We start from the raw sequence: 14465 nt of genomic DNA, 5'->3' as shown, positions 1-14465 counted from the left end.
AATAATACATCATGAAATAGCCCAGAAGTTTTTCATGAATGCATTCAACTGAGTTTTTTTTATTAAATATTTTTAACAAAATATGCATATATTGCTAACAGAGATCAACATTCCTGTATAAGCTCCAAAATTTAAAAAAAATAGAGTATATAAATATATTATATATTCAAATTGAAAAACACCTTTGTAGGACTTCTTAGAGGTATGATGCTTTCACGTTACCAGGGGATCTCTGAATGAAAGTTACTGCACAGATGATTTCTATGACCAGAGTTGTTTTCCTCATCACTGAGACTCCAGAACCAGAAGTACAGCATGATGGGATCGCATGTGGATTGAGACTCAGGCACATGGAAAAGGAACAATCACCTCAAAAATAAAATAGGTCTAGAGTTCTCTATAACCTTCATACAAAAGCCTGATTTAACTTAAAAGGTATAAGATCAGGTTACAGAAAAATTAACAAAGAAATAGCCATACACTCCCTACTAAAATGATAAATACCAATTCAATTTGCTAATTTAAATCCAACTACAGTATATTTACAGTATTTCAGGTAAGTTCTTCAACCATTATGGCAAGCTCAGCCTTTCTGGCTAAGTCCAGATTAAATAACAACATTTTCCCTGAAAAGACTCTTCACCTTTGACCAGCATTCACAGACATGACAAATAGAAAACTCACAACAAAGGGTTGAGACCGATACAGTAGATTAAACTATTTACTCAATCCACTAACTGAAAAAAAAAAAGTTTACATTAGTACCAGTGATCTGCCCTTAACCTCAAAGACATTTTGATGAGCTAAGAGCTCAACTGTCACCATGTCCTTTAAGAAGTTCATTATACTGCTGTACTAGAACTTGCACTGCTGTTAGTGTAGCTGACTCAAGAAGAATCTGAAGCAAAAATAAAGCATCATATGCTAGAGAGACACAAAGTTAGCTCTGCCAGCCTTATTTTCTATATCTTACAAGGACTGGAATTCAAAGGGTTAAGGGAAATTAAACAGTTGGTCTTGATGATCCTTGTGGGTCCCTTCCAAATCAGGATATTCTGTGATTCTGTGAAACAACCCAGTGCAGCTTTACAACACAAGGACTACATGATATCAGTAAGGACAAGAGCTATAGGGCCCTCTGCAGCTGCAAATTATCTAAATGGATAAATAAATAAAAAATCAAGGGCCATAACGCCTTATGTTAGTAATTGATACAACATGAAATAAGAATAGCTTTTTACATGTAAACCTCTCCAAGGCTAATCTCATCATAGGTATAGACTCTTCCTCCTAACCCTCCTCCAAGGTAAGTTCAGAAAAAGGTGGGTTTTTTTGCAGGGATGAACCATATGAAGTCATAAATCCTCCATCAGAAACTGAATGGGAGTTCAAGCTGCTGAGCAGACTTTGTTAGATCTCAGTTTCAGACACAGCCATCCCCAGGGGACAGTACAGAGACAAGGAATTATCAGAGGAAAGGTTGAGATTCAGATGTGCTCAGCACTGAGCATCAGTTACTTATTTCCTCTACTCTGTGAGCCCGACCATCACAGCTAGTGAAGACCACAGAGGGATGCAAAAGCCACATTCACCTTCTAATTCCTCTTTGAACGTAAATCCCAATGGGAGCAGAGCTGATGTGAGCAGGAGTGGTACCAAACCAAACCCAGCTCTCCTTGAAGGAGGAGAAGCAGAGGAATAAACTTGCTCACACTCCCCCAGGCAGCCTCTCAGTCTTATGCTAAACACAGCACATTCATATACATGTCAGCTAAAACAATGAAGGCTCATAAACAAAACCATGGGCAGATGAAGTTGACAGTGACAAGAACTTGAATCAATTCTTGTCTCAGTATCCACAAAAAGCAGCTGAAGGTCACATTCAGGAAGTTTCCACTGGAGCAAAACACAGTTTTAAAATATCTTGAAGATAATGGAGATGGCAATTAGAACCACTATGAGCTGACAGTGCATCAGGGCCAAGTGAATTGCCCTCAAAATGCTACAGAAAATAACAATGACAGAAGCAAGCTGTCAGAAATCTCTGTTGCAACTGTCCCTAAAGAGATGGAACATCATGAGAAGCAAGATGACTAATGTTCACAAAGGTGTAAACAACCTACAGAACTAAAGGCCAACTCAAAGCACAGATGAACTGCTGAAAACGCTGATAAATCTATCCTCTACAAGCTCCTGCTGAAAATCCCTGTTCCTTATTCATCATCCACCTGGCTGATGCTGTCACACTACAGAGATGACTTTATCACATTTGTGTGATAGGTGGGCAAGGGTTGAGCCAAAAGTCCAATTTAAAGACAATGGAAAAAGTTCCACTGACTTTAATAGCATTTTCATCAAGTTCAGAAGTGATAAGCACTTTAGGAGCCTGCTAGATGATGGTTGCTGCTTAAAAATAAAGTTAATGATATCTTCTGAACAGTGAAAGTGAAAGATTGTGAAAGAAAATTAAATTCTGATGTGTCTGGACTGGTTCTCTGAGATGTGACAAGCAGCTCTGGAGCTCCCAGGGCACAAACTACCTTAGAGCTTTAAGATCCGTTTTGCACGTGCATTTGGGAAGCGCAGATATTCTCTATGGGACAGTTTTTAAACACATTTACTCATGTTTGGACCGCTGCTACAGGCTGTCCTTACCACAGGTACCACACTTGAACTTATCTTAGGAGTGACCAATATTTTCCAAAAAAAGTGTCAGGATTTTAAGATTTCAACCTACTTTCTTTCTGGTTATTAAAACAAGCAAACAAAAACCAAAAAAGCTAACACCTCCCCTCCCCCTCCTCAAGAAATTTGAGTGAATGTACAATACAAAAATTCTCTCCTTCAAGACTAAAACCATTTATTAAGAATGTTACAGTCCCACTTATAGATTGTGCATTAAAATTCTTCAGACCAGGAACTTGCAATTTAGAATTAAAAAGAAGCTGCAAGTCTTAACCACTGCTGTGATTTTTCTTGAAGTCGCTCTCTACTTTCTTCCAACTTGTCTATTTTAAGCAAAATTTAATTATTATTCAATGTGCACTGCTGATAGAACTATGAAGAATAACTGAAAAGCATATTTATTTTCCCCCCTCTTACATTTTAGTATAATTGGTTTCCAACAGGTTAGCCAACCTGTTTGACTATTTAATCATAACAAAAAGTGATTGTGAACCTTCAGTCAAAGTTTAGGTTTTCCCTTCACTTGATTTTCCTCATTTTTGCAGCATGGAAACATTTCAGAACTTCCAACCAAACACGACCAACTGTACCCATTCATGTATCTGGAGAGGAAAAGGATGACATTTCTAATATATACAAAGGTATGGAAACATTTGGAGATTAAGAATCTAAGTGAAAATAAAAAAAAATTAAAAAAAAAGGGTTGAATAAAACTATTGAAAACGGTTTAAAGAATATTTATGTAATATGTGGCATCTTATGAAACTGGGCATTTGGGTAGACATTTGCTGCTTGTTTTCCTTCTTGGGAACTGCTCCAAAAAAACAAGGTCTTTTTTTAATCTTGGGAATCTCTATCACAAGGAGGAATGCTGCTCATGTGATAAATATCAATTCACAGGCTCAGTTGAGAGGATTTCAGGTAGTCATTAGCTGAACTTCTGCACAAAGCAGGATCAACACTCAATCCAGACCAGGTGGCTTACTCCAACCAGGTCCTGAAAGTGCACAGCCTCTCTGGCTAGTTATGCTTGATTGCATTTCACCAATTAAATAAGATCTGCGGACAAAGTTTTGGAGTTTTGGTTTCAAGGCAGCATCACTGACAGACTGCAGTCAAAAGTTGTATGACAAAAAGGGTAAGACTGAAGAAGTATTAACCCTATCTGTTTGTACTTTGTGTTGCTATTCAGTGATAGGATATTTTAAAACAAATATTTCAATTGATATTTACTTAAATACAAGCATATATATGTATCTTTAAATATCCCTGGAGGTGTTCAAGGCCACTTTGGATGGGGTCCTGAGCAACCTGTTCTAGTGGAAGGTGTCCCTGCCTATGGCAGGTGGTTGGAACAAGACGATCTTTAAGATCCCTTCCAACCCAAACATTCTATGATTCCGTGATACATTTAATATGTGAAAAACATCATGGCTCCTCTACAAAGATATTTAGTTCAGTTTTTCTAAAGATATTAGAAAAAAACAAATCACATGCCAGCACATCAGTCAACATTGTGGAATAACTTTGCCTCTCAATTTCTATTATAAGTCAAAACAAAAATATTTTAAAAGATGAGAACTTTAGGCTTTTAGGCTATGCTAAAGCACTCTATTTCATATATGAAATAAATCTGAAAAGATTTTCTAGCAAGTGTTGTAGCATTTAGGAAAAAAAAACTAAATCAGAAACTCAGTAAGTCATCCCTAATTTGTAAATCTAATTAATAACACTGCAGCCAAAGAAAGATGTTAATTGATACTGGTATAAAATTCATGACCACTAACAATATATATTATTTTGGCTGCAATAGTAAAATTCTGAATGTGTGATCAATGACTATTTTAAGATTAAGTGACCATTTGGGATTACATTCATCAATACTAATGGTATCTTATTTAAAAGTTTAATGAGAAAGCTATAATGCATATCACATTTCTCAGTAAGATACATTATTATTGAATTTCAGATAGAGGATATTATGAAAAATGAAATAAAAGCAAAAAAATCCCATTCTTTAAAATGGGTTTTCTAAGTGTATTGAACACATGAACTTAACTGTAGGCATTTGCTTTAATTCAATCTTGTTTCTTTTCAGTCCATATAGAAAGAGTATGTCTTTAAGTTAGACCTGTAGATATGCAGATATCTACATCATATAAAACATACATGGCATTTCAGTAAAATGTTATAACGTAACAGGTCAGTCAGATCCATGAAGTGATTTTGCTCCTCAGAAGTCATTTATTAATGGTATTTGATGTGAGCCAGCTCTTGTATTTGAGAAATCAATGAGTGTAGCAGCTGAAGTAACAATGATTCATGCTCAGGGTACAACCTGTCGAAACTGAGAGATGTGTAAAATATTCTTTTATTTCACATTCTTTTGGTAGCAAGGAAGGGAATTATTATTTCTTGGGAGTATAGAACAAAGAATTCTGAAAAACAGGTAGGTGTATCAGTTCACTCTACTTGTTTGTGGTGAACTCTGGCAGATTTCAATCCAAATTAAAGCTCTGTTCCGTTTTTCCAGCCTTTAACAGCTACTGATACAGTCTCCAATTAGGACTCCTAACAGTCCTTGCCCTGTTATTTATTCAGGCTGTCCTTAGTTGTTTTTGTTTTTATCAAAACAGCCCCTTATTTTTTTTTTTTTTTCATTCAGCATTGCTGAGGGGGACTCACTCTCACATATATTTGATAAAAATATCATTAGTACCCCAGCTTCTAAAAAATCCCCAAACATTACAATATCACTGTATAATTAGCTTGCAGTTCTACACTATTCCTGGTAACATCATTAGTACACAAAAGAGACATGTGGAATTAAAAAACAAACAAATAAATACCTTTTAAGCACAGTTTTTTTTTGTCCATGGGCTGTGATGGACAAACTCTTCACCTACAATGGATTTTTCTAGGACACTGCTGAATATTATCAATGCACAAGAGAGGAAAAGAGAGGATGTCAAAAGGTTGGCAGTTTCACAGCAGAAGCTGGAACTTATACTGTACGAAATAAATCGTTCCTGGATTAATGGAGCTGCCGACTTAAAGAGTGTAATAATGCTTGTTTCTATAGCATTAGCACTGTGGGATTCCAGTCCTCATGGATTATTGTGTGACATAGGAATACAACCATGCAAAACTCAGAGTTAAAACTGAGTTTCTAAACTGCTGGATCTCAGAAACTCAGCTGGACACCACCCAAGTCCCCTGAAATAACAGTACTCATGCTTGATAAGAGTGGCAACATTATTGAAAAAAATACTTTTTCTGTCAATAAACATTTTGTTTGAAAAGCTAAATGCCCTAGAATCCATTTTTACTGAACAACAGAAAACTACAATCTTCTTTTCTCAATACTGGTTTTGAAAAAGACCTTGAAACACGAATTCTGATTTTTCAACTCTGAGAACTCTGAACAAGGAAAATAACACATTCTATCTACATTAGAATTACTTATTTTGTTTACTTATAAAAATTGAGGTTGAACAGCAATTCTGTAAGTATAAAATGGAATAGAAAAACTCAGAAAGTTACTTGAAAAGCAGGAACACCTTGTCTCATGTGGTTTACTATGAAGGGATCTATTTTTTTTTAACTGCTACATAAGGCTGAACTTGCATTTATGAATCAAAACAGAAAAAATAGGAAGTGGATACATATGGACAGGTATGTGACATGATAGCTACCGCATTAGAATTTAAAAAAACAGTGGAAACATCCAAATAGTACTCCAGTTTCTCACCTCTTTAGTTCAGATTTTTTTTTTAAATGAAGCAACTGTGACAGTTCAAACCCTGTTCTGTAGGCAATCACAGAACACCCTGGCAGAGAACAGTTCCAAAGTCCCACCACAAATACACCAAAAATTCATACACAATAATGCAAATAGAAAGACAAATAATGCACAGGACATGAAGATACTCCAAGTGTAACTCTGCTACTTCTAATAAGTAGTAAGGTAGTAAGCTGTCTGATGAATGGAATGTGAGTACTTCAAGGACTGCAACTCAGACATGAAATGTGAAGTCTGTTTATCAGACAAATGCTAAACAAACATCAATGTCCATGATTCTCAGCCTAAAATACGCTCTTTTTATTTTCCCTGTCCTCTATTTATGGGGACTTGTGGTTAATATGTTTTGCCAATAATTTAGATAAAATCCTGGATAGAAGTGGGACACTATTCACATGAACAGTCACTCCTACGGGATAATCTATTATAGTAGGTAGTGTCATAGAATTCATTTTGCCAGGTTTTACTACAAAGTGCATCATCTCCCCAGGCAAAGACCTTGGCTTTTTATATCTTTAAAATGCCTTGCATATCTGAGGAGCTATAAAAAATACTGTCAAATACATGTAAAAGATGAGTAGTATGCCAAGGTAACCTACAGCCCAGCTGTTATGCTACCACATTCTCATCTGACCACCCAAAACTTCAACTCAAAGTAAAACAATACCCTTTAAAAGGGGAAAATTTGAGCAGACTAATTCTATGAATCGCTCAATAGATGACTTTTTGAGCACCCAATCTTGTCATACCTAAGAGACGAATAAAACATATCACACGAAAAAATATTTGCACGAAACAACTTCAAATTTTGGGGATGTAACTCACTTTAAATTCCCTTATTATCTTCCCCCCCCCCCCCTCACTGCACTAAAGCTGCTATTATATGGTCTTTTGTGTTCTTGAAAACAGATAAACAGGAAAGTCATGACTGGATCAAACTTTTATTTACTCCTATAAGTTCAAAGGTATACACATGCATGTTTGCCTCTGGACTTGTCTCAAAACGAGCAAATGAAAGATTACTCTGAGGACCTACAGAAACAGACATGAAAAACAGGTTTATCTAAAGCAGCATGTATTTATAAAGGAAAAATTTCATAGAATGAATTTGATACCAGATCTTTACTTCATAGAGAGCGCTACATAAAATACTGTTGGTTTAAGAAGTCTGTTGTTATTTTTTTGCATGAAATAATCTTGGTGAGAAAATATTGTTTCCATGGGTTAGATGACAGATTTCATTTCATCTTTATCCTGTAAATCTCCAATCCTAAACTGGTACTCCAGATAATGCTCCTCAAAGCCAGACTTTTATAAGCACTGTATAAACTATCTTGTTGAAAACACCTGCACACATTAAAACCAGTGTCATGATAATAATAATACATAATACATAATACCAGGTGATTGATGTCTTTATCCTTTAAGTTTTGCTGAACAAAAACCCAATAATTAATTTCACTGACCAAGAGGTTTACTGGCAATTGGACATTTAGTTTCCACCTAATTGGTAGAGAGAGATAATCTCCTAATGCAGAACAGATAACCATAATTTAGGACTTCATTAAATTTTGCCCCTCATGGATTCTTCTAATCTGCAAACAAACTCCTGAAGATCTGTTCAGTGTACTTGAGTAAGCCAGTACCAGAGGCAATCTGTGAAAGCTTGATGAGAATGTTACTTGTTGCTGTTTATCCTTTACTTGCTGTAGACTGTGGTCAGTACTCCCTATCATGACCCTCTAAAAACAGACATTACAGTAGCAAAGTAATTAGCACACAGAAGAGAAGTAACTTGGGGTTTCCTCATTTTAAACACTATGTTGGACATTTTTACTTCAATACATTAAATTACTACCACTCACTGATGAATGAGGGATACTAAGATCTAAAATTATTTTTCTCCCGCCTTTCTGAAGAGGATTTGGATTATTCTTCATTCTGATCTTACCATAAGAATTATTAGAAGCTATTTTCATGGCGCTTTAAGCTAAATGTTTTATTAGAACTCTCTGGCTAAAAAAGAGATTACAGTTTGAAGCCCTAATTCAGGGAAAGATTTCCTTTTTTAGACAGTATATAATATGCTTGCACTTCTAAACTAGAGCTGAACTTTAAACTGTGTTTAAGCACATTTCTGAACCAAGAGCTAAAAAAACTCCCACATAATTAATCTTGTTGAATTACTTGAAAATAGAAATGATGCATTATTAATAGAAAAGAGAATAAAGTAGGGAAAAAATCTTGAAACTTGGTATTCAATAGGGATTTGAAAGCAGGGAGAAGGAAAGCACAGTTTGTAGGGAAAAAACTCACAAATCACAAGGAAGGGACTATTAAATCAAATGAGGAAAAAGAGGATCTTATCTACTTCTTCATTTGCTCTTCTCTGGCACATTGTACTCCAGCTAGAGCATGGGGAGAAAATACCTAGGATGTCTGAGCAAAAAACTCACTAATATCTGAATAAAACTTACTTTCATTTCATGTAAAGTCCATGAACAACTTGAAAGGTATAACCTGCTAAGGAACACGGAAATTTCCCAATGGTAAAAGAATTTCAAAAGACCTCACTGTTCTGCAAATTTCAGCCCCATTCTTTACCATTAATGCAAGAACAGAGTGTCTGACTTCCACTTTGTAATCAAAACTATAAATCAGGTTTTGGTAGTTGTGAATAACACCACTAGAAGAGTGAAAAAAATGTTAAATGTCATTTTAACACAGTCCTTATTGAAAGCAACAGTAAAATGACCTTTCCCCTTGAAATCTCAACAGGCTTAGTTACTCATCTCTCAGAGAGTCACATTCTTTGCTCACACCTTGACAGTTTTCAAAGGAAATCAAAAAGATACAGCAGTGCAAAACTGTCCCCTCTCTGCATACAATATTTGTAATAGTTGCCCTGGTGCTGTGTTCCCACTGTCCCAGAAGAATCAGGATGGCACGACATTCAGCAAGAATCTCTCAAATTGGGTTCTACTTAGTGATCTCTTGCCTTGCAAAACGAGACTTTTTCAGTCACATCAACCAGCTTATGGTGAGCAACAGAAATAAAGACTCTTATACACTACACAGAGCTGGTCCATGGAAGTTTTGGCAAAGCCAAAAAACTCAGGAAAATTGATGAAAGCATTTCAGAAGTGTGGAGAACTGTGGAGTACTGCAGCAAAGAGCACACAGAAAGTACCTCTACAATTGCCACAGCCTTCTGTTACAGCAGAAAACGCCAGACAGCCACAGGGATTATGCCAGCAACGCCAGCTTGTGCTCTCCGACCTCCTGAGATGGAGGGAACCCGATGTCCAGAAATCAATTTACACCACCTTGAATTCCTCAGCAGAAGAATTTTCTTCCATTTTATCTTCATAGAGCTACACCAAAACAGCTGCTATGCCACGTGAAATGCTTTTCTCCCTTCTATTAAGCACGATTTAAATGATTCATTCAATTATTACTTTTGTATTCAATGGCTTATTTTCATGCAGATTTATGTTCTGTTATGCATAGAGGACATTCTTAATTGTGCTGAAACAACTGCAAATTTAATTAAAGTTTGCCATTCCAAGCATAAAATAGATTAAAGAAAATGCTGACAACAGTAAAATAAATATTCAACTATTTAATTTAACTCAACATTTATTTTTAATCCAAACATCAAAATAACCTCGTTTCTAATTACAATTTCATGACAAAATGCCTTGAAGAGCATTTGTCTCTATTTTCCTCCAATCTGTTCAGCAGAAAAACACTAGCTTATTTATAAAACTGTTGATTAATAAATCTGTTCCAGCTGTATTACTGTATGTTACAAAGAACACAGTCTGATATATGTAAACAACCATTATAATTTTAAAATCCCAAACTCTTGACAGTCTGCAAAAGCAGAAATTCCATCAAATACATAACAGGGCAATTATAGACCTAAATCTTAACAAAGAAGGGAAAATAAGGGTCAAACATAAGTAGTAAAGTCCAGAGGTCTGTGGCAATCTATAGCAGATGGTGAGATCAATTAAATGCCTACAATAAGTTACTTGTGGTTCCTTGAACTGGATATTATTAGAGTCAACCCTCTGTAGTAACACATGACAACCAGCAACTCCTCAATTTCAAAAAAGTAACACTCAAAAGAGATATGAAGAAAGAATCTGTCCTGATCCTCATGAAACTAATTTAAAACTCTCCAATTACATTTCTCCAACAGATTTAAAGGAAATAGAAGTGCCTTACCAGCCTAACAAATATTCCAAGAATCAGAAAATTTGGAAAAAAAAAAAGAGGTTTTTTACCAAATATTAACAACATTTTTTTTTTTCCATCTTCTGAATGAATTGGCTTATATGATTTTTGGTCATGTTTCCTTTAGTCTTAAGCAACACATTCTTCTCAGGAGCTAAGAGAGAGACTTCAATGGTATTATTTACATCTGAGTGACAACATCCAGCTATTACGAATTTTAGCAGCATCACCAACACTTTTAGAAGACACAAAAACCACACTATGTGTCTGGTTTGAAAGCCATGAGCCCAGCTGGAGCGGTCAAGAGTAAGCAACACAAACCTCACCCAAAGCCTTAAGGATTACCACCACAGACTGCTTGTTTGCCTGCCCATTTCTCATTATAATTACTCCTTGTCAATCTAAGTGAGCAAAGGAAATGACCAGACAGAAAACTTAAATGCTACAAACTTTTTTCCTCTATATAACTTGTGTGCAAAAGGATGGAAAAGTTTCTTTTTGCAACAAAACCAAAAAAATGAATTACTAGGAAGGGAGTTCTATGCAAAGGGAGGGATAGATCCAGCATGCACTGAGAGCTATTTGCATGCCAGTGGAACATCTTTATTGTGGGGTAGGGGCTCATCCCTCATGCCAACACATTTAGATATGATAAAGTGTGATGGATACTTTCACACTTTCCTTATTTATCTAAATCAGCCCTATGTTACTACTAAGAAAATCTCAAGCAAAAAAACCAAACAAACAAACACCTCAAATCAAAGTTTCAATAGAACAAGTGATGAATTTAGGCAGTTATGAGGGGTTGTTAAACTCTTTCACAAAATAAGAAGCAATCAAGAAAGGAAACAGCAAGAAGCAAGAATACTTCAGGCAGGAATCAAATTGGAGATCTTTATCACCAAAACAGTGAACTAAACAACAGCAACTCTTTCCTAATGATATATGCATACTGTAAAAAGAGCTTCATCTGGAATCCCCTAAAACTGGTACATGAAAAGCCTACTTGAACACAAGCAATAATACAAAGTTAAAAAATCACTTTACATCAACACCTTTAGAACAAACAAATAGACCCAACTTGTTTGAATAATCACTGAGTCCACCTATCCAGAATCATTCTTTCATGAAGAACAGTTCATATTTTAATAGTACTTTTTAATATAAAACACCAATATGCACAGAGAAAATTCATAAAACTCATTTCTTTTTTGTGTTTGTGTTCTAAGATTTATTTTAGAAAGCTCTACATGGTATTATTGATCAAAACTCTTTTTTGACAACATCATAGCCTACATAATCTCTAAATACTATAAGAAACAAAGAATATACTGCATTATATAAACTTTCAGACTATCAGGCTTCAGACTACTGAAGCCAACAATAAAAATTCCACGACATGAATCAGCCTAGCTTTTTTTTTTTTTTTGTATAGTCCATAAATGACCTGTACAGCTGTTTAAAAAAAAAAAAAAAAAAAAAAAAAAAATCAAAAGATGGGCTTTCACATAAACAGCAAACAACAGAGCTACTTAAGAGTCATGAAAACTCTACTGCAAAAAGCAGCAAGGCCCTTCAGAGGAACCATGGCAATTTACGTCCCCTGAGAACCTTGCAATACTTCCATACACACTCACATACCTCCCCATCACTTTATCAGAACGTTTTGGGAAGAGAAATCTAGTACATGAATCCTATTATATTATGTGGGATCAGAGATGAAACATAGAAAACAATGGTTTCAGAGTTTTAACTTAGAGGCTTTTTGATTAATAATAGTTGGCTTACCTGTTTAACATCATAAGCAAGAAGAACAAATCTTAAGTCTGGTGAAACAGAGTATCTTGATGCTTTGAATGTTACCTGCAGTGAAGTAACAATAAAAGTGAGTTTGCTACAAGAAATTTTTTTTTTCCAAATTTTCTTACAACTCATTTAAGACTTTCCCATTCATAAGGCAGATTTGGTTCAGAACACTGATGTAATTTTCACAAAAGAAGGACTCAAATAACTCTTAGCCTAATTAGCTGGTATCAGTAGAGTGGCAACAGATGAATTTGGCTTCAACACTAAATACTAATTAAGAAGCTGATGAGTTTTTTATCATTACTACAAGCACTAAGCTCAAGGATAACAGCTATAACCAATTCATTTATAGAGGATGAAGGCAGGCACTTTGGTTGGTATGTACTTCAGGAATGATTATAAGAGAGATTCATAACTAAGTTAAGCCTTAAAGATAACACATGAGAAAAAGAATAGGTGTGCAATATAGCCCTGCTGCTTTTCTTTTAACGCCATATAATAAAGATTTTGCAAGACAACTTTGTACTGAAGCAAAAGTCTTTCTTATAAGAAAGAAAGTTCTTAGCAGAGAGCAATGTGAAACATAAGGTAGCACTATAAAACTAATAATGCTTTACATCTACCCAAGACTACATGACACCCAACTGAATTCAAGGCTGTAATTTAATCAAGGGGTAATGTTGATGTCAGAAATAATTTAATGCATCTAATGCATGAGAATGATAAGAATGTGCTTTAAAGGCCACTGAAGGAAATAATCTCAAATTAATCTCAAGACATCTATTTGCAGAAGGAAAGAAAAAGGGAAAAGTGAAAAATCCAGGTAAGAATTGAAAAAGTAGGATAGAAAAAAATAACTGAACCACAAAGGGGCAAGATGAAAACAAATAAATGAATATCCATGCAGAACAACTTCTATCCACTATTCAAAGGAAAGCTTTCCCTTATTTTATTTCTTAAGCATTTGTTCTGCTTAACCTAATCCCACTGCTAAACTAATGAATTCAACAGGGGTTTAAAGCCCCCAAAACAGAAGTCACAAACTAATACATTCAGAGTAGCTAAGGAGTAATTTCCAACAACAACAACCAAAAAATCTTCCAATGAAGTGAAAAGATGCTACATTTTGATATACAGATTAAACTCAGATTCCTAGGTATTAGAATCAAACTATCCAAAGAAATCAAAGGGAAAAAAATTAGTTTTGGAGATAAACGGTATTAGTTTGATGCAGCAGTGTAACAGTATCAAAAGTCAGTAGATAAATCCGCAGACTTGAGGAAAGAAGAGGGAAAAAAAAACAAAAAACAAACACCAGCACCTCAAAGCATCCTTTTGTATCTACAAAGCATTCAGAACAGATTTCTTCTGCGCCCAAACTAGCTTTTATGAGTTAACCATCTTTAAGCAGAAACTGTGTTAATGCTAATCTATGAATAACATTCCCTTTTCCTGGCACTTCACTGAAAACATTTTTAGACATGAAATTTCTCCTCTGTAACAGTATATTAATTACTGCCCCCCTACCTCAGTTTTCAGCAACATATAACCCAGGCAAGTTTCCAAATTCATTCTCAGGGCATGCAGTGCTTACCATTTCATACATTTAGTAAGAAGCTTCAGTCCCTGATTATGCCACCTTATAAGTAATGAGGCACTTCATGAAGACAGCTGAGTAGCTCAGCTGCAAGCTACTGGCAGTTTGAGGCAACACCAGCAAGAACTACTTGCATATTCTATATTCTAGTATAGAGTGTTGTGGGTTTGCGATTTAAAATCACTTGAATCCTACTGAAGATGACCGTGTTCCTTCAGCTTGCACTCACCTGCAAAATTCTGTTTGCCTCTAGAAATATCTCAGACACATGATGTACAAGCAATGCCAAAAGATGTAATTTTTTTTAATTGAAGATAACGGGTTTAGCAAAAT

General features: G+C 35.4%; 1 protein-coding gene across 1 annotated transcript in view; it reads right to left on the bottom strand.

Annotated features, from left to right (window-relative positions):
- Positions 1–14465, bottom strand: part of DPP10 (dipeptidyl peptidase like 10) — a 264172-nt gene that overhangs the window by 115115 nt on the left and 134592 nt on the right. Inside the window, exon 5 of the mRNA XM_027892407.1 lies at positions 12518–12592. Within this exon, the coding sequence (XP_027748208.1) occupies positions 12518–12592 (75 nt within the window). The remainder of the gene's footprint in view (positions 1–12517; positions 12593–14465) is intronic.

This window comes from Empidonax traillii, unplaced genomic scaffold (genome assembly GCF_003031625.1).
Source record: "Empidonax traillii isolate 1590-97213 ecotype Southwest subspecies unplaced genomic scaffold, ASM303162v1 scaffold350:size764500, whole genome shotgun sequence".
In the NCBI taxonomy this organism is placed as follows: Eukaryota; Metazoa; Chordata; class Aves; order Passeriformes; family Tyrannidae; genus Empidonax; species Empidonax traillii.
This window is presented reverse-complemented; position numbering and strand designations above follow the sequence as displayed.